The 22,295-nt window shown below is 32.9% G+C and overlaps 1 protein-coding gene across 1 annotated transcript in view; it reads right to left on the bottom strand.

The window, feature by feature from the left end:
• The window catches only part of Optix (optix), a 79,920-nt gene extending 64,551 nt beyond the window's left edge, over positions 1 to 15,369 (bottom strand). Inside the window, exon 1 of the mRNA XM_074140109.1 lies at positions 14,480 to 15,369. Coding sequence (XP_073996210.1) covers positions 14,480 to 15,105 — 626 coding nt within the window. The 5' untranslated portion in view covers positions 15,106 to 15,369. The remainder of the gene's footprint in view (positions 1 to 14,479) is intronic.
• Positions 15,370 to 22,295: the final 6,926 nt, after the last annotated feature.

Here is a 22,295-nt window from a genome sequence, read left to right as displayed (position 1 = left end):
TAGCTGTCCTAAAAGTATGCAATACTTATTTATTTTATATTACATAACATATATATAACATTGTGAGAAGAACAGCTACATTGAGAGTGTGATTGAAGAAAACTATATTATTTGCGATAAAGCCAGATAATTATTACCTATTTTTTTTTTTTTTTTTTTTTTGCGCATCAACAGCTGAGGTCATTAGCGCCCGGAGCTTTTTCCAGTGCACTGCCGGCCTCCGGACAGTGTTCTCTCGTTACAGACAACACTGTCCATCACCGGACAGTGAGCTGTAAGAAGCTCCTAGGAAGAGAAAATCTAAGGGTCAGCAGCTGGATTCGAACCCGGGACCTCCGCGTGGGAGTCCAGTATGCTAACTATTTTGAGTTCTGTATGAGATTTTAAGACTTGTATGAGGATTCCAAGTAAGTCTTCTGTCGAGGTAAAGCCCAATGAAGTGGTCTCCATGTAAAGGAATTAGTTTGTAAAAGGCAGGAGTATGAGTGATGCTTCGAAGAATGAAGGTAATGTTTTGAGATTTTGTTTCGTTCAGTTTTATTGCCAATTTTTTTTAACCATTCTTCTATTGTAGTCAGAAACTTATCTGGATAAAAATCCTTCAACCAGAAAAAAATTTTTGATAAAGAGAATTTCCATTTTGTAGAGATTTTTCCGAAAGTAGCCTCGTAATTTTTTTTATTTTTTATAACGTTTTCTTTTTAACCTGTAATTAATAGTTTGATTATTATAGATTAATAGATATTACAGTCAATCTACAGTGCTACTTGAACAATTTTTTTGTAGATGAAAATGGCCAGCATAAGGGTCTGTGACATCTAATGAATTCTAAAAATGTGAAGGAAAAGTTAATGCAGTAAAATTACTTAAATCATATCAATGAAGTATAAATGAAATGATGGGTACTTGCTGATTTGTGTACCTTTTGGCGTTTAATCAACCCTTATACTTAACTTTTTAAACTGTAAGTTTTTGTTAAGGAGATTTTTGTACCTTTTGGATAGATTTTTCTTTTTGTCTATTTTGCAAAGTTACATATCTGCTTTACTGTTTTTTTTTAAATTTGGAATGAGCAATTCTATCATTATAACCTGATAAGGTGTTAAGTCGGAACTGTAACTACCACTGGAGAGATCTTTTAAAGAATGATTATAGTTGCGGTCCCCAAACCATCCTCAATAACAATTTTTTTGAGAAAGCCTTTTTATATAAAATAGGAAGGTATTTGTACGTAAAAAGCAAATTTAAACTGCGATTTCAGACCTTCCTTTTAAGAGGAGTAAGAAAAATAAACGGGCGATTACAGTACTTCTCCCTAAAAGGCAAAGAGGCAAAGATTTTGAATCGAACGACAATTCATTAATGTAAATAGGTTCACCCATTGATAATTTTAACGATTTCAGTACTTCCTCTTAGTAGGTGTAAGAGCATGATGGCACTTCACAGCCATGTAGAGGAGCTTTAATCACTTCTTCGTGCTAAATTTTATCAAAATCGGACAAAGCGTTATAGAAATATTGGTAATAATAGTTTTAGAAACGGCCTTACTTGGATGGGGCAAACTCCCCTCCATATGAGGCATAGCGACGAGACTTTTAAAGTGCAAATCTGTACAAAATTTCGATTCGAATGACACTTCATTCATGAAAATCAGTTCACTTGTCGATAATTTGAAACGATTGTTATACTTCCCCTTAACTAGTGTAAGAGCAGATCGCCGCTTTAATGTTACGTAGGGGAGCCCTAACTCTATCATCCTACCAAATTTTATCAAAATCGGGCTAAGATTTACAGAGTAATTAGTAATAATAATTTTGAAGGGAGCCTTACATAAAAGGGGCTAACTCCTCTCCCATTCGGTGTACAGCGTCGAGACCCCCAAAAGGCACATCTACATAAAAGTCCGAATCGAATAACACCTCATTCATGAAAATCGGTTCGTGCGTTTAGGCGCTACGCAGTTTACAAAAAAGGTAACAACAACAACAAGAAGAAGAAGAAGAAGAACAACAACAACAACAATTTCTGAAAATGCCGTTTTTGCTCATTTTCGGCAACTTTTTTCTCGAAATCTATTAGGTCTGGGGGGTTGCAAAAAAATTACAGTTATAAAGGAGGGTTTGCCCTATATTTTAAAGAAAATTTGGGAATTTTATCTTTTATTGAAAAAGAGAAAAAAATTGTCAAAGTTGGGTGTTTTTCAACGTTACGCTTTTTCGTGCACTTTTTGACGATCAATCCTTATACAACTGTCCTACCGGACAGTTTTAATACTTGACATTCAACCAATTAAGAAAAATAAAATGAGGAGTAATATGCTCATCTCTTCTTACATTTAGAATAAAACGAACACAGGAATTTATTGACCTTTGTAATTTTATGTTCAATTCAGCTGTTAAATCATTGTACACTAGCGAACAGTAATCTAAATGCGGAAATATAAGTGTAGTAATCAGCTGTTTTCTTAGCGAAATAGGCAGAATATTCCTATTGTATTTAAGCTGGCACAAAGTTTTAGAAATTTTGTTAGATATGTCACCAACATGATTATTCCATGATAGAGTACTAGTAATAGTGACACCCAAACATTTAGCAGAATCTACATAAGGAATAGAAGCCTGATCTATTGTTATTTTTGAAATAGAATTCATATCAATATCGTTGACATATCTGGCACTTCCAACAATCATGGCTTTGGTTTTGGAAACATTAAACTCAATACAATTTTGTTTCACCCATTCATTAATTGAATAAACATCGGAATTGACTTGGGCTATACCCTGTTCTAATTCAGACAATGGGCAATGAAGGTATATCTGTAAATCATCTGCATATAGACTATATTTGCAATGCTTGATAGATGATGAGATATCATTGATATACAGAGAGAACAGAAGAGGACCTAGAACAGAACCTTGGGGTACACCCGAATAAACTGGTTCCCATGATGAATAATCTCCATGCCCAGAGACAACGGACTGTTTTCTATTACACAAATATGATTGAAACCATCTAAGAGTTGCATCAGAAAATTCCAATAATTTTAATTTTTTTAGAAGAAGAGTATGACTAACTGATTCGAAAGCCTTAGTAAAATCAAACAACACTAAAATGGTTAACATGCGCTTATCAATAGCAAAACGAATATCGTCTGTAACTTTTAGTAACACACTCTGTGTACTGTGACACTCACGATAACCGGATTGAAACGGATCCATGAGATTATTATTTTCCAAGTATTCCTAAGCTGATGGCATACCATTCTTTCCAAAGGCTTAGAAACAGCAGACAGCAATGAAATAGGACGCAGATCTTTTAGTGAGGATGGATGTTTAGTTTTAGGGAATGCTCGAATCAAGGAATGTTTCCATAAAGAAGGAAATGTCGAATGATTTAAGGAGAAATTGTAAATGTCTAATAGAGGAGGAATGATGACAGGCATGGATTTTTTCAGAAAATTTATTGAAATTTCATCAACACCTATGATGCCTTTTCGCGTGTCCGCTTGTTCCATCGAGCAGTACAGAGCTGTCAGTGTCCACTCATTCGTTTTTTTGTTTTTTGCTTTGGCGCATCGACGACTTAGGTCATTAGCGTCTCTCATTCATTATTATTACGTGTTTAAATTCAACATAAGTACAAATTCAAATCTGAATTACGTCCATTGGGACATATATATTCGAAAAATAAATATGTTCGTGTGTTTTTTTGGGTTGGGTAGTTGAACAGAGACAATTTGAGGGATTTGATCCAAGGATGCAGGCAACCTTAAAGGAGAACCCTAGTTAAAAGAAATATTCAAAAATAATTACATTACAATTATAATAAGATAGAAAAATACTTAAACTGCGAGTATTAAAAATAAAAGTTTACTTCATTTTTTTTTAAATATTCCAAATATTTACGCATAATTTTAACTGCTTTTTTGAAAATAAACACATTTCTATTTTAAATAGAAAATACGAGTCTAATAGAAATGTTGAGAACTAGTGCCAGCCTGCCTAGAGGCTATAGATTGTGGTAATCTAGGGGAACACTCTACATTACAAGAAAATTTAAGACCGTAATTGCCACGCCCACTTCACTACTTTATGAAAATACCATTACTATTTGATAAGAGCGGCACGATATACAGCTTTTTGTTCAAACACAGCTCTGAATACTAATTTGTAGTTGATTACTTAATTATATTCAAAACATGTTCAGTTTAAGCAGTACCCAGATAAAACTACAATACATCAAAACATTTCTTAATTTGAAAATTACAAATCCAGTCCGAAATTCCAAATCAAAGAGTCTTGAATACTGTACTCGAAGAGCTTGCAATTAAAAATGCCTTATTCCAGAAGTGTTCTTGCGGCTTTTGTCTACATTACATATAGAAAATATGCGCAAACTACGAAATAAAACTAGATCCTCTCCTCTGAGATAGCACCATTTTTAAAACACAGATATCGATGATGGTGCATTAAAAAATTAGTTAAAATTTAACTCGCCGATAGTGAAATCAGAATATCAGGTCTAAAACTGGTGCAGAAGGGACAAGTCATGGGAGTGCTTCCGTCATGGTGAGCAATCCAACTGACCGCTACCGGTTTTCCGGAGTATGCAGCACATATCTCATTTCTTACTTTGGTTAATAAGTAATCTAAAAGAGAAATCAGTTACAGCTCTATTAAGATTTCCTAGCTGTAGATTTCATTGCAATTGTTCTGATATCTGATTGCTGTGCGTCATTGCTCATAGAGCCGCAAACTTAAAGCAGCGTAGTGAGTCCATGGATCCCCAACCAATAATTACCAACGCTCAAATCGTCCATAATATAAATTCATATCATGTGGTCACACATATGGTAGTGCAATTCAGGAGTAAATCATTGCTAACTGGCACTGCATTGAGATGCCTTTGTCTCCAAAGTCTAATCAGATCAAAGCAGACCAATATGCCTTTCGCGTGTCCGCTTGTTCCATCGAGCAGTACAGAGCTGTCAGTGTCCACTCATTCGTTTTTTTGTTTTTTGCTTTGGCGCATCGACGACTTAGGTCATTAGCGTCTCTCATTCATTATTATTACGTGTTTAAATTCAACATAAGTACAAATTCAAATCTGAATTACGTCCATTGGGACATATATATTCGAAAAATAAATATGTTCGTGTGTTTTTTTGGGTTGGGTAGTTGGTCCAGTGGTTATGAAGCAAGTATTTGTTAGTGACAGTTCTCCAGTTCGAATTCTACATGGAGTAACTTTCTATTTGTTGAAAAAACGATAATAAATTAAGTGCCTCCACCCACTAAGTTGATTGTTATACATTAAGTCTTTAAGATAAAATATCGATTACTTTACGTTCTTAATTACTTATCTGATTGACAGAAAGGCTGCTTTCAGATGTGTGTCAAGAACAGCCAGTGAGCTGATGAAATTTGTCAATTTTAGCTTCAAAAATTAATTAGTTTGAAAATAAACAAAAAAATCTCACAGATCTGGGGGAAAAATGATAAAAAATTGAAATCAATTATCTGCTAAATTAGCACTACTAATTGTATTTTTGTTTATTTATTTAAGTCGTCTAGTTCAAAGCGAATTTCCCAGTTACGTTTGGAAGATTTATGCTGGGAAAAAAACAAATCTGAATAGCAAGTTTTGCCCTTTACTAAGCTGTTTCGCACGATGTGTTGATGAGAACAAGGTTATATAGAAATATGGAGTACTCCAATCTAATTGCTTGAAAGTGGCTAATGCGGTGCAACTAGATGGCCAAGTGGTGGTCTTACGTGTCACGTTCAGGGTTCAAAAAAAAATCTGATTGTAAGTACAAATTACTACGGAGATATGTGCGTGAAAGAGAGAACAGAAGGATGGGTCCAAGGATTCATCTTTGGATGAAGAGTAAAAGTCTGCCTCTCCTTGCACGTCAAAATAAGGATATTTCTTTCGCTACTTTTGGTAATCTGAAATTTGAAATTCAGCTGCATTGCAGCAACTCTGCCTGAACAATCAACACCGTTCTTGGATTAGAAACACATCCACGAAAGGTTAGGTAACTTCCACTGACGTAGGAGTAGATGATTGTTATGGCGTCTACGGTATAAAGACGAGAATTATCGTAAAGTAGCGCTTTAGAAGTTCATTAGTTTGTAAAAGGCCAGTCCACTGAATTTGCACGTTAGGAATACAGATCATTAACTGCACTTAATGAAAGAAGAATTTGTAACTTTCCTCTAAATCTCTGAAGATTGTGTGGTAGAATTAATTGTGTTTATTGACTGAAAATATGTAAACTACATAAAAGGAAATATTATTAATTTTAGAAATTAAAGAGTGAAAATTAAGGGCTACAAAAAAGGAAAGCTCAAACACTTTAATAAGAAAAATAATAAAGTATAGTGGTTAAGTTTGTTAGAGTGAAGTGATTGGCTGTAATAGGTAAATAGGGCTGACAGGTATGGGATGTGGACATTGGTCAGAGCCAATAGCTAATAGCAAGTGACAATAAATCGATCAAGCAACTTTACCACTTCCTTTTCTGTTACCTTCTACCCACTTTTCAATAAACTTATTCAAACTATCAAAAAGGCCCCTTCAATTTCTCCATTTTCCATTATATTTCTACCTAACTGGCTATAAGTAGAACTAAATAAATATATTTCTTAAATCGATTTAACGCGATCTCTCTCATGAATTATTGTGATGAACAAATGCCATGGATCGAATATATATGCATGGTTATGGCATTTAAATTCTAGCAAAAATTTGGATAACCCTTTTGTAGTATGAAAAAAAAACACCTGACATGGCTGAGTCGATAAAATGTTTTGCTCGAAAAACTAATTATGGAAATGAATTTCAAATCTGTACTAAAAATACAGTAATAAATCAATAAATTTAAATATGTTGTTTTTTGTTTTCATTGGATACTTTTAAACTATAAAGGCTTTTTTGGATTTCAAATCTATACAAATTCAAATTGAAGCTCACAAATTTATAATGCTGATCAATTTCAGTGAAATTTCAGGACCCACTGGAAGAAGAATCACTCCAAGAAAATGATACGCTATTTAGACACCATTATCACTATAAAGTTCTGATTCTACTTTGAGTAGCACAATTTTGTTTTCCATTTCTTCCCAAATACTTAGAATGCTATACCTAACAGCAAGGGCTGTTTGAAATACGAACAGTACCAATATTGCACTGTCTAGAAAGTCTAAATGAGTACTTTCTGGATACCAAACCCAATCTATGCCGTCTCTGGTATCTTTTCTTCAGATAATTATTTGTTATTTCTTCCCGATCTCTTAGAAGAGTAAAATATATCGAAAAAAAGAGGTCATGAATGTGCATACCAATTTGTCATATTGCTCTCAGACAATTAGTCAATACAATTCAATGTGTTGTAAATTCTTGAACCTTTGAAAGCTTAATTGAACACTTTTATTGAATTTAAATTTAAATTTGAGTTCCAGATTTTTAATCCTTTATAAGTATTTTCATTGTTTACATTTTTAATTTTTATTATAAATAACATTTGCTGATTTCTTCCTGCCGATTTATCAAGTCACACGCTGAGAAGGTAGTGCGCTATTAGCAATAAACGGTAGAACACTAATTTTAATTTTCATTATGCTAATGATATAATAATTTTGGTTTGTATTGATTAATTTTGCTATTTATCCAAATATAAGCGAATAAAAAGTTCAAGAATTCTTTTTAAGGACTTTAAACAGAAAGAAACTATTTAATAAATACATAAAATTTGTCAAGCGACATTAACGTGAAATAAATGAAGGGTTTAGCGAACAAAACCACATTCTCTGTATCACATTACATTTGGCCAAGTGATCAAAGAAACTTCGACATTGTGGTCGCTGATGTCCAGCGAACTACTTATTTAGGAGGGGTTTATATAACTAATGCCAGATATAAACTGACTAAATATCTACACTAAAGTGCTTAAAAATAAACAACTGATATCACAGATGTGAATCTGATGACTATCGAATGCAAGCTGGTTGTCACAATGTAATTTGGAATTGAATTACGATTGGTGCAATTTCATTAGTCCACCATCTAACTCGATAAAGGCTTTCCCTTCAAGAACTACTAATTCAATCTTTGTAGCATAGGAACTCTGCACAAAAGTAAAACTAAAACGAGAACTGTTATCTTTTTTATGGATTTAAAATCAATCGAATTAATATGAAATTCAATAAAAAATTATTCTAAATTCCGATTTAAATTTTTTTTAGTGATTCTACGTTAAATTGTCCTGTAACTATATAATATAAGAGGGTTGAAGTTAGTGATTGCAAGTCAAAACTTTGTAAATGGGAGTTAAATGTTCTTGAACGGACTTGAATCTCTGCAAATGGAGAAAAATGCGGATCTATTGAATCTATCTTGTTGAATGTCAAGAACATGCTGAGAGATCAATTCTTTCAGATGGACAGTTAGCTCTCTACAGACATTAAAATGCAGCATTATTTATGCGATAATGCTTCGTTAGACAAGTACATCGATAAGAAATTCGTAAGGGATTTAACTAATTCGTAATTTTAATTTAGAGTTATGAGTTATGTCTTTTCAAAATTGTATTTTGAAGAGAATGTGCTGTTGAGAATGTTTTGAGAGAAAGTGAGTTTTATTTTTTTTTCTCTTAAGGCCTGACAACATCTGAGATCATTAGCAACCAATGCATATTTCAGGCATTGCCAGCCTTTGGCTAGTGTTCTTTAGTTATAGACATCATTTTCCATCATCGGACAAAATTAGAAGATAGCGAACTCTTGATCTTCTCGTAGGAGACCAATAACAACTAAACTAATCCCTTCTTTATTTTGGGAGAGCGACATCTTGTTAATGAACCTCCTACTCTAATATTATTTGAGTTAAAGTAGTGTATAACTATCAGTCTATACTAATTTAACCAAAAAGTACAGAAACTAAAATTGTCTTCTACAATAAACAGCTTAATCTCAATTACCACTTTGTTAAAAGAATTTTTCCACTTTTCCCACAAATTTATCTAAGTTAATCTCATAAATTTTACTATAATTAGTTACACTGATTACTAAATTAGATTAGTTAAAGTTAAATTTTCAGTTTCTATAAGGAGCGAAGTAGATTTCCACCAGTTTCAAGGCAGCTGGTCTTCTCTTTAGTAAATTTAGTTCGTCTATCAGATTTAAGTTTTGTTTTTGTTCGTTTGTAAGTACCGTTAATATGACAGCAGTAATTTGAGAGCAAGTTATTCAGAGTTTAAATTCAAGTCTCCATTCGTCTACACCTTAAACATCTTTTATCTAATAAACTAGAAATTTATGTTTATATTATTATTGGATTACTATTATTGTTTTTTTGTTTTAATAAACAGATATTTTCAAACATTGTGCCCGCAAAAGTCCACTTGTTTTCATTTTATGATGACCGGTTTCGATTTTCATCTATTTCCTTAGATTGTTCATCAAAACTGCCAGCATTGAGCAAAGAAATTGGACTTCCAGTCATAGAACTCCCGATCTGTTGCCCTCACTCAATCTTAATATGACTCCTTACAAAGTTGAGGAACCAAATTCTGAAGATGAACATTTTAAACCGGTCAGGAAAAAAAAAAAAATGCTGTTATGGAACAAATAATTGATGCTGCCCAGCTCTTAATTGGTATTAATTAATTTTGAGAATTGTTTTTACCACTAAATGTTGAACGAATTATATTTCAATCAACAATTCCTTTATTACAGGTTACTAGAAATGTGAAATATCGGTTCATCCATGTTGAACACATCAATATTCCGCTGTTAGAAGAGAAAACACTCTGCCTATTACCTGCTGTTTTAATTTTACTTGGATATCCGGAATAGGTGACATTATAGATACATCGTACATAGATCAACATGAGGCTAGATCCTTATTCAAGACTCTCGGTGAATCCCCGTGTATCCCAGCTAAATATTCATATTTCCCCAACAATGTCGACACACACATACAATAGACTGCAGAAGCAGTTAGGATTGTTCCACTATTTAGCGCCCCTTTACCACAGGGGGCAAATTATTCTCCATCAATCATACTCACTCTAACTTCAATATTTTGCACAGAGTTCTTCATTCTAACCAAGAATCATTAAGATATCTCCAGGCCAAAACAGTTCATTTAAGTATTTCAGCTGCCACAAATATCATTATTTACCATTCTACTATAACAGCTAATAATAGCTGGCCAATCCTCAAAATATTAAAATCGAAAGGATTAAGACATTTAAAATCTTACAGCTTCTGTACAGGAACTTGATCTCCAATCGTTAAAATAATCGTGATGTTAAAAAAGAAAGTAGTATAACCGCTTTTGGACCAACCGACCATCATGTCCAACCAGTCAATTATCGCAGATCATTTCTAGAAAAAAGATTGTTATTAATTCTTCCTTTAGAAAGTCTATTCTTCTATAGCGAACATACCACCAAATTTCAATGTTCTTTGCCTATGAAAAATTGTCTAGAATCTCAAACATATAACTCAGTAATCAATTTTCGCATCTAGTGAAAATGCATTACATAATTTAGTTCATGATTTATAACTACATACTCGTATTAAAGATTTTTAAAAAAATAATTGCTTGAATCAATTTAAAACTACGCTTTATCTTTTTGGATTAAATTATATATTTATATTTCAAGAGAAATAATGAAGGAGTTATTTTCTTCTTTTTTTATGCAAAAAAATCTAATTCGGTTGCAAATCTCATCTTCCCTTCCCTTAATTTGATAATGTCAAATTTCGGTTAAGCTATAAGGATGGCAGGAATATAGAGTACTGATCCATCCATTAGCTGTAGTTTATGTAAATAGTTGTATATAGTAGAGGTATGAATGTGTGAAGCGAATGTATTTATAAGTAAGAATAGAGAGTGAGTGATATTCTAGTGATAAGCACCTAGACGATGCTGGCTGTATGGCGAAAGCCAATGCCAAAAAAAGAAAAAAATAATAATAATGTCAAAGATTATGAAGCCTGAGAAGTTATACATTTTTTAAATTTTATAATAAGTGGTTGCATTCATAACATAAAGTAGGAAAATTAATGCTTCCAGATAGTATTCTTTTAGAATTTTAATAAATAAGTAATATTGTGAGATTTTTTTTTTTTAATTTAAATAAATGCAAACTTGTATCGATGAACTTCATGAAATCGTAGTGCACTCTTGCTGAAGGCAACAATGCTTAACAATGTATTAAAAATAGAATAAATGGTGCGATAAAAATTTAAAAAAGATTTTAGCAGGAAGAAAGAGCTTTGGATGTCCTATACTTTCTTGGAGTTATTATTCATGGATGATTTGTAAAACACGCTTTCAAAAAAGTGCAATCCAAAGATAGCAGATAGCAAGATAGCAGATGGACCTGATAGAGAAATTAATATAAATTAAACTACGGCAAATTAAAGTAATAAATAAATCTAGAATAAATAAACGAAATGTTTTTCTCAGTGGAAATCAGTAAACGATGTTTTTAAATTTCAGACCAACACCATTGATTTAGCATTAGTTTTAACTACTTAATATAATTTAAATATGGCATAGCTTTTGTCAGTAGCGACCAATCTCTAAAGATTTAGAATTTCATGAGCGTATTAAATCAAGCAAACGTAACAATTTTGAATTGATTGCTCAACTTCTAAATCCAACTTTTAGGAGTGTCAGCAAACTGAATTTTGTCGAAAAAACAAAAGGCAATTAAATAGTTTTATGGTAATCAACACTGAGATTATTAGCAGTGTTTTAGAAAAATGCAACTAAAAAATGTGGCTCTTTGCAACTACGGCCTCCGCCTGAGATTGTTCGAATGGGTAGAAGTTTTCTTGAAAAGCTATGGAAAACGTTTCTATTGTTACAAAATTATTGAAATATAATGTCATTTGTAATTAAATATGACACTACCTAACAGTTGATCAAAATATGGTATGTTGAACCAAAAATTTGTGACTAATGTGTCAAATATAACATATTTGATTAAACTTTAATTTGATTGTCACGTCACGAACTCATTAACTAGGCAAATAAACAATCAATCAGCAGGATGAACTATCAATAATACCAAATTCACTTTTACAGAGTGCATTGAAGCTTTTTAAAATCTTAAAGTTTTCAAAATTTTCATAATACTAAAGTTCTATTTAATAAAATGGTTAATTAATAAATTTTTGTAAAATACGGTAATGATAGAATTGTCCATTTATTTTTAATTTCGAATTTCTTGAAAGAGGCGAAATAGTTCCTTTCCAAAATATTGTATTTCATTATTTATAGCATAATTTTAGTATGCAATTTCTTTCAAAAATTGGAAGAATATTAGGTTACCAGGTGTGCGACCGTACAGGTTGTCTTATTATATTTTTCCAAAATTTACCGAATAGTAGTTGAAGGTTTTTATTTGAAGTTATGAACAATAAGTATGCTGTTATGCCCACCATTTTTGTTAACAAAATGTTGATTTCAGTGGGGATCTGGCGAAGCTGTATCAACATGCTGCCTTCATCACTAGTATGCATAAATTGCGGTTAGGCTAAGTCGTAGCAGGATTCACACCAGATGTTTTAAGATAGCATAGCAGCAATTGCTTCGTTTGTCTTTAAATCTGTCTGTTTTAGTAGCATGGATCTTCGAATGAAATTAAATTCAAAAGCGATTACTGATACTGGCAAGGAGCATAAAGAGAAATGGGTTAGACAGTGAAGAAGAGTAGCACCCGGCAAAGTGTTATTCACGTTTTAGTTCCCTAAACTTTTTTTTTAGAGAAATTTACACTCGAGGAGCAGATGAATTCTAACTTAAATTGAAATTCCTATCGCTAAAATTAAGAAGTAATTAAGTAAATATCTGCCAGTAACATAATCATTGTTACTAGAATTCTATCTCGAGTCAAAAGAAGTTTCGGAACAAAAAGAAAGCCTATCTTCTTCGTACTCATTCAGGAAGCAATATATTGCTACAAGTTGCCCAACTCAAAAATACAGGTAACCAAAAGGTTTGAAAGCTCCGTTTTACTTTGCCGTTCATTTTTGTTTTCGTCAGTAATTGTAACTACTTATAACAATGCAAATTTCTTTATATCTTTGATAATTCAACTTCTATGATGACCAAGCAAAACAATTTAAAGTGCGATGGTAAGATGCTTAATTGGAGGCAAGAGTAGCTTTATACTTTAAAGCATTAAAATAGATGAATAAAAACATTTAGATCAAATACCGACTTTCAATTATTTTAAATTAAACACCATTGGGTTTGTTTGTTAAAGCTAGTGTTTCCGCGGCCAAGGTTAATATCTTTTCGTAATAACTAGATAATATCATTTCAACAATAGGTAATATTTATAAATGGTTTAACGATAAATTTGTTTAGTTCATTCAATTTACAAGAGCAAAATAACTCAGAAATATTTATTAACTTTTGTCCCGAATAAAATTATTATTTACCTAGTCTCTAATTATTTAGTATAGAATTTTTTTTTTTTCTGTAACTAGATTCAGTTCTAGTCTAGGACTAGAATTTTATTGTAATTTGTTAAATGGGAAATGTATATAGCCTACCTCTTTCCTAGACACCTAATCAGTAGTTTTAAAGAAAAGCCACCTGAAAAATAGTACTTCTTCACTTTTTCTTTTACAAAAGTAGCCGGCAACAGACCGCATTTGTTCAAAGGATTCTTTTTAAACTATTTATTTAAGAATAGTTACAAAGGTAGACAATTTTTACGAACATTTAACATAAATTGCTTCAAATTCGTTAGATTGCACAAGTTTAGGAAAAGGTTATTAACAGTTATTTTATATTAGACGAACATTAAAACTAGGAAAGTTGACAATTGTTTAAAAGAAATTTTAATTATTTCATTGCATGGGATTTTATTATTTTAAGCCGATCTAGAATCACTCTAGAGTGATCATTACAAAGTAAGAGGCGATTTACTTGATGTAAAAGCGGCTTTTGATGCTAAATTTGTGCTTAAATTAGTAAAGGCGCATTAAAAACATTAACAGCAAAATTTATGCAGCCATTAGAGGTAGAAAACGTTTATTCATTCTTGCGAGTTCACTCCAAATAAATTTAGAAGTTTGGAATAAATTTCTGAACAGACATGCGCACTATAATCTAAGTTAAATTTAGTAGAGATTACCGTCAATGGAAATACGATACAGCTGATGTTAACTAATAAGTTGAGATAAAAAATAGATTAAGTGTTTGGTTGAAATGGATACCCTGTATAACGTGAACGGTGGTGTATGATAGAAGGAAGTGATGAAGCCCCGACCGCTTACTAAATCTTTAGAAGAAATCTTCTTGATTACGGCCTGTCCATAAACTATATCGAGTTACTAAGTTTGGGACAAACAATTAATTAGAGGAAATAGAGACACTCTGAAAGGAGTAGAAGCCAAAAATAGAATTAAATCGAAGATATGTGCTTAGAAAATGAAAGACATACCTGTTTTTGGCTGCCGCAGCTCTATCCCTTTGCCTCCTGTTCTTGAACCAATTGCCAACTTGTGTGGGAGTCAGTCCTGTTGCCTGTGCCAATTCCCTCTTTTTGGTTGGATTCGGATACGGATCTTGTAGATACCATTCCCTTAATAAACTTCTAGTGCGTTCTTTAAAACAATGCGTCTTTTGTTCACCATCCCATATTGTCCTCGGCAGTGGAAACTTCTTCCTCACGCGGTACTTATCCACCGGTCCTAACGGCCTACCTCGTAATTTTTCAGCCTCCTGATAGTGCGCTTCTAACCACATTGCTTGTAATTTACCATGCGAATCTTTAGTAAATTTATGATGTTCCAATATTGAATACATTTCTCGAAAGTTACCAGAATGGTAGGATACTATAGCTCTGGCCCTGAGCACAGCTTCGTTTTTATTTAATTCATTTATATTTGGATGGGCTACCGGCAATGACCAAAGGAACCTGGCCAAACGTTCAATGTCTCCACTTTCCTCTAGAGTTTCACAGACGGCCGCCACTTGTGACACAGTAAAGTTTAAGGTAGGTAATGCGAACATTGGTGCTGGCAAAGGATGCGGTGGTGGCAAACTCGTTCCCAGCCCTAGAGCCATAGCGGACCGACATCTCCTGACTGACTGCTGCACTCACATGAACATCCCCTCCAAACTGAGTGGAATAAGCACCGCCTACTCACCATGACTACCACCAATCACACTCTACATCCAAACCTCTAACACATTCACACTAATTATTTGTTCCCACCCTCTTTTCACGGATCCAGCTCGTCGCTGCATCTATTGCTATACAACACTACCCTCATTTCCTTATTAATTAAACCCCAACCGCCCCACCCGCTCGCCCTTAGCCGCCTCCACCCTGCCCAGCACTTGATAAACCCGTCTCCAAACTCTCAATATACATATATACTGTTTCCTATAATTACCCGTATTTCTCCTGATAACTCGCTACTGTTTAGCAGCCGCTACCTCATTGTGTACCATAATAACGGATGAAGACATTTCTTTTTTAAGCATGTATCTTCTATGTTCGATCTGAAGGTGAGAAACTTGTCGCGGATAAAAAACATTTTTTTTGTTGTTTGTTTACACAATTCTTTTCACATATTTTTTCGGATCGCAAAAACAAACTTGAAACCTTCCTTTCTAACTCTGTTCTTCTCACATAATGTAACACTTTTTTTTCATTTTTTACTCCATGAAGGTAATTAGCCTCAGCGGCACTCTGTTGAAAACACAATACATGCTAGTTACTGGTATACAAGGTTGTGTGACCATCACATATCTTATTGTCAACTATTTTGTTTTGATCTTTTATATTTCCTTTTTACAATGTTTTCTGACCTCTGTCCTTTAATTATAAATACATTAATTAAATAAATTTAATATCAGGGATACTAAATTTTGAAAATCATATCATGTTTCTCGTTCTACAATATTACAACTAAGAAAGCTAATGTGAGGAAGGAAATGTTTATAAATTGAGATATCGCAAGTCCTCCTGAAAGTGGATCTTATTTTGGAAGTTTTATGTTTCCAGGTAATCTCCAGATACGCAAAATGGAGAAACTGTACCAGTTAAGTATACCAAATTAAGTATTACAAAACAAGATGCAAGATTTTTGGATGCTTGAGCAAATAACAAAAATATAGACACTAATTAAATAAATTGATGCCATGTGTAATGATCAAATGTTTGGAAATTATAGTAAGAAAATGAATAATTGCTTTTAAACGATTATAAAGCTATTTTCTTTTAGATGAATGAGTTATCACATTAGGTTAGATATTTGGCTCTAGGAAGGTTGAAAAGAAAGGGACAGATTAAGTCGAAATAAATTACTTGAAGGAACTGTGCAAAGAATAGATTTAGAGAGAGGATAAAAGGATAAATAGTTAAATGGTTGGACATCTAGGGAGAATGCATTATTCTAGAATGCCCCCCAAAAAATATGATGTAGTCCAGTTGAAGCAAAATACCGTGGTTGTAAGATGTAGAAAAGGTATTTGATAAAAATAACTCCTTAAAAAAGTAAAAAAAAAAAAATCTGAACAAAAATATTAAATCTTGGATTTCGCTCTTTCTTAAATTCTTATGATTCTAATCGTTATTTGATCAATTTGATTATGATTGATTAACTTTCTGTTAAAAAGTTGAAAAAATTATTACTATTTTTAGCTTAAAGCGCGTCGATATATGTGATCCTTCCCAAACAGAGCAGCCTTTTATAAATGCACTGCTGGACTACGGACAGTGTTTTCTCGTTGCTAACTACAATAATCCGGACAGTGAGCAGTAAGGGAAGAGAACCAACGATCTTATGAGTGAGAAACCAGAGCGCTACTCACTGAGCTAACTCCTATTCTTTAAAATATTACAATTAATTAATGATAGTCCTGACAGATAATAATTATGTAAGTCTATACATTAGAGGCACATTAGCAAAAGTATAAATGAAAATAACAACTCGTTCTTAAATTCGCAAGAATCTGTCTGTTGAGAGCAATAACTGAAAGAAGCAAATGTTTCAATATAACCTATATAATGGACAATTTCATGTAATTTTGATATGTAAACAATTTGAAAAAAAAAAAAAACTTTATTTAATAAATAAATACTAAACTACTAAACTATTAAAGCTTATTAAAAGTTATTTCAACAGAATTGCCTAAAAATTAGAAAGCAGTTAACAACAGAATAACTGGGAATGGGAAGTGAAGCTGTATTATTTGATTTCAATCAAATATCGAATGAAGAATGTGAGTACAAGTTGAAGGGATTTATAAGTTCGTAATAATTTGGTTATTAAGATAGAGATTATCTGATATGATCAGTTGATGAATTCCTGGCATTGCTGCTGAAAGAGATGTTGGCTGATGCAAGGAATTCCCTCAGAGCTGGGATTTCCTCCAGCACTTTCCAATGTTAGGTAGCAACCTCCCTTCTGCAACTTGGTGGGCAACAAAATACTCCCTGGGTGAGATAGTAGTAGCGCGCTTTCTAGTGGCTAGTTATTGAAACATCTGCAAACTGAATATCGCCCTTCAAAGATTTCTTTGAGAATTTCTAAAAAATAAAAGGAATTTGTTTCGAAATTCTAACAAAGATTTAGGTAATTTTCTTTTCAATATTGATCTGATCATGTATTACTTATAATCTCCAGGCATTTAGTCAACAATATCGTTAGGTGCAGTTATACACAACAATTAAACCACTTGGAAGGTCAACGACCCATGAGGTCTACTACATATACTTGAGTAAATATTTTGAGTATAAGCGCTACAATTGCGGTTACACATCGTCGAGATTCAAAGTAGATTGTAAGTAAAAAAGAGGAATAAACTCCTTTAACTGCTTTAATAACAATAATGATTCCAAAAATGAATAAATGGTGGCTGTTATACCAAAATAGAGAAGAGTTACCCTACTTAATGGTTTGTTGATCTAGTTCATACAAGTACCGGGTTCAGGTCCAAAAGAACCTCTTTCTAGGAGCGACAACTGCTCATTTTGACATCAAACTCAAAATCTATGATATTGTCTGAAAATTTCGGATCCAACAAAACTTTCAATTATTACAGGGTTACCTCAGTGATAGGTAGCCTTAGGACTTGCAAGTTGGAAGTTCTTGGGTCCTTCTCTAAAATTACCTCTTCCTAGAAACCTGTAAGCTTTTTGTATTGTCAGCGGCAGGATACATCACTATCCGGAAGTCTAAAAGGGCCTTCAAAATATTCTAAGACTAAGTAATAAAAGTAAATACTTCCTTTAATTATTAAAATAATAATAATTTGAAGTGCAACTTATCACTATTCTGCCCATTATACAATAATGGGGCTGGTGAAGTTGATTTAATGGTTATGAAGCGTGTGGCATTGTAAGTGGGAGATCACCAGTTCGAATCCCGCATATAGCTTCATTTTATTGGTTAAAAGGAAAAAATGTTTACAGTAAAGTATGGCTTCCGCCCCGTCTACGATACCTAATGGGTAGTTGGACCTTAAGCAACGCCTGAAAAAATAGGCGATTTCTTTTCTCTTAAATACGTGTATATACTATAAAGTAATCGTCTATTTATTGGGTCAAACAACTATCCATCTAATTATAAAGGAGGAAGATGCTAGCTACAAGACAAATTGTAGCAGGGCCGTGGAAATAGCAAAACGCGGTTATATAATCATAGGCCGGGCAAGATACATCTGATAGTGCTAGGTAGTGAAGAAACTACTGCTAGAACCTCAAGTATCAACTAATTGAGATCATATTAAATTAGGACTCACTGATCTGAATAAGCAACTCTACAAAGCGTGTAATTACACTCCACTGGAAGTAAACCTGATATTATATGGATCCGTATTGATTCCGCCAAAAGTTCATAAAACTTCACTTTTGCAAGGCTGAGGTGAAAATATTAATGAAGGAAATGAAAGTTAGAAAGACTGCAACTAATTTAATTACCAAAAAATTAGTAATTTTTTAAAAATAATCAATTGATTGGCCAAATATTAGTCGTTTTGGTAGAAATAAAATTAATTTTTTGATGCAGCGAACTTATAGATCTTTGGAATAAGATTGTTTGAGGACGTTAAGCTTGAAGAACTATTCGCTAGCAAAGTACTCATCTTTGTTAATCGTTAAATTTAGAAATTTTTTATTTTTAGTTTCGAAAAATACTGGATTATATTCGATGCGAGTTTCTTATTTTATTTTATTGTCAGCAATCTTTGGTCGATTGACTCGTTCTCTTTACTCCTTCAAACACGTTCTCTGATTATAAAAATAATACGAATTTCATGTTTTGAAGAGCTCGAGATACGTCGAAAAAAAAACCCTGTTGATAAAGGACTGAATGTTTTCATCAAGACCGAAATTTGACTTTTTCATTTTTCACGATTTATCCAAATAATTTACCAACGACTTCCTTTTAATCGTACTTTAAAATGAGCACATTTACCTGTAAGGCACAAATAACATTGTGTAAACTGTTGCTATTCTCTAACCGCTATTTCGAAATAGTTAAGTATTTAGAAACGATTAAATATGTGACATTCGGTGATTAAAATGTAAATAAAATCTGCTTTAACGGGGTCGAATATTTCTTCTTAATAAATGCGCTGTTCGTAAGTAATAAGTAAAACGCTTAAGGCGTTATTGCTGTTAAGAAAATAGAAATCTCGGTCTACTTTTAGATCAGTATGAGATAAACAGGTTCACAAATATATTAAATACATTTCAAGGTAATAGCAGTAATATGAAATTGTTAATTTAGAACATGAGTCTTTACTGCAGGTGGTACTGACTCTTGCCAAGATCGTAAATGAGTATGGCAGCACCAATCTCTCTTACTGTTAGATTTATTTTTATTTATTTATTGAATTTATTAACTATTTATACAAGTACAATAATTGCCATTGAGCATTAATGAGGTTTTTCATTCGATCGGAGTAAATGAGAGGCCATCCATCGATGACACTCTCAACATGATTCAGTCTCCCAGATTATCCCTAGGCATTTTCAGTCTCTCGTTGTAAATAAAAGTGTGCTCAGTCCATGATGAGATGATTGTCTTGTTGTGTTCTATATTGTAACATATGTTGATTTGATATACAGTACAATTTAATAAAAATGTTTACTGTGACGCAAAATTTTGTAAGGATTTGCTACCCTCTTGAAAAAATGTGAAAATCTATTTGGAGGATGAGGAACGAGTATTGATTTAATTCCATTTCCTGTTGCTCTTCATCCTGGGCTCTCTTGACTGTAATTCGATTGAAGGTGTAGGTCCTATATCTCGAATCTGGTTGGTGTCATCTGAAGAGGTTACCGTTTACTTTGATAGTGTTGTGAAACTGTCCAACCTTGTGTCCGAGGCCCATAAAAGCTAATAGTGTGATACTGGGTTTTGATTCCCAGTCTAGGGTTTCCACTTTATTTAATGGTTAATAAGAGAATTTAATCGTTAAGTGTTTTTGCTAGTTGGCTCCGTCCACGTCACCTAATTTTGTAGTTGGACGTAAAGCCCGCCTGGATATTTATCCAGGCCATTTAGCCATTACATTACTTTCTTTACTGTTGTGTCAATAAGTCACTTCTGGGTTTGCTCGGTGCTGTCCAGCATAAGGTAGAAGCTGACTTATATGCAATAAACGTTTTAAGTTTTAATTCCAACTTGACAAACAAAGTTAGAAAAAATTGAATCATATTCCTATCAGCTATTGCTTTTGAATTTTTTTATGCTAAAAATATCAATAAAAAATCCCTTAAGAAAGTACAACTTTGATGTAAAAAACTAGGATGAGGAGAAAAGATTTGAAGATGTGCTGATTCTGATTTCTTCTTCATGCTAGGACTTCTTTTTAGCTCTTCCTTCGAAGCACAGGAGCCCATACACAAATCCAAAAGTAAAAGAAGCGCAATTGGTTCAGCTACAGCCTGTGGAAGCTGTCTGTTATTGAAGCCCATTATTTGCTCGAAGGTGTTGTCAGGGTGGCATGCCTTTGCCAGGAGGAAGCTCAATGAAAAGTTGGGAAACTGAATGGAAACGAAGCCTCTGCAGCAGAATTTTTTTTTGTGGACAAATATTTTCTTAAAACACAATTATTAATCAGCATTTGAATTGTACTACGAATTATTATCCCAAACTGTTTTAAAGGTATAATCCGTCTTATATTGCTTTCTAATCACATTACAGAATGTGCAAACGATTTCAGTTTTATAGTGAATGCTGTAAGAGAAATAGTTGCAATCTAAATTTAGTTCATCCCGCTGACCTGATGACTTAATCTAAAATTCTTAGCCTACATTAACAGAAAGTTTCCTTTCCAAATTACATCATTATTATTTATAGATTTACACTTATAAAGAGACTAAATATGGACAAATATTTGAATATTTTTTATTTTTATTACAATGTATTGTCTGTCATTGAAATTATTCTTTCAAAGTAAATAGGATGTAGCAATTTCAATTTAGATAAAAGAAAAGTAATTGTATACAATGTATTTGTTAGATAATTTCACGTCAAAAGTTCTGGCAGTCAACTGCAATTCTCTTTTTCAAGCCTTAACATTTCTGTTCCTAAATAAACTTCTAATCAAGAAGAATTCATTTACTACTCCTACAATACAAATTACACAAATGTTCTTAGAAAGAAGAAACTGTAAAGAAAAAATCAATTAATAAATGAACACAATTTGATTTTGAAAATATGGGGCCAATAGCACAGTACAAAATACTACTGCACTTTATAATATAAAGTTATGGATATGAAAGAAAGAAATGCTAAAAGATTAATTTAGTTTAACAAACGTTTGAATTATTAGTTTAATTGTTAGTGGCGTGCTGTTCATCTTTTTGTGTGTGATTCATTTATCCAAAAGGAAGAAGGATTATCAGCACAGCAGGCTTACAGTTCAATAACATCAATAGACTTCATATCAATAGTCCATAAAAGCATTACAATATTTACCAGCAAATTTCCATCCACATTTTGTGATTTCAATTTATCTTTTTAGTTTAATTCGCGAAGATACAAGATGTGTAATTTTGATAATAATTTGTGATGTAAATAATGTAAAATAACAAAAAGTTAACATTTAACATTTGGAATCTGGGCTGCCATTAGTGTAACGTTTTGGACAAAACTGCCATCCAACTGGAAATGCTAGTTTTAAGGGGTTTTCACGAAAACCCCGATTTTCTTTTAACATTGAACACATGTAGAATTATCACTTTCATTAGAAAAATTATCCCAGGAAATAAAAAAGGAATTAATTGTTTCAGC

This window comes from Rhodnius prolixus, unplaced genomic scaffold, assembly GCF_049639745.1.
Source record: "Rhodnius prolixus isolate KJV_2025 unplaced genomic scaffold, Rpr scaffold_1, whole genome shotgun sequence".
Classification (NCBI taxonomy): Eukaryota; Metazoa; Arthropoda; class Insecta; order Hemiptera; family Reduviidae; genus Rhodnius; species Rhodnius prolixus.
The sequence above is the reverse complement of the archived record's forward strand: the minus strand, read 5'-3'. Positions and strand labels throughout refer to the sequence as shown.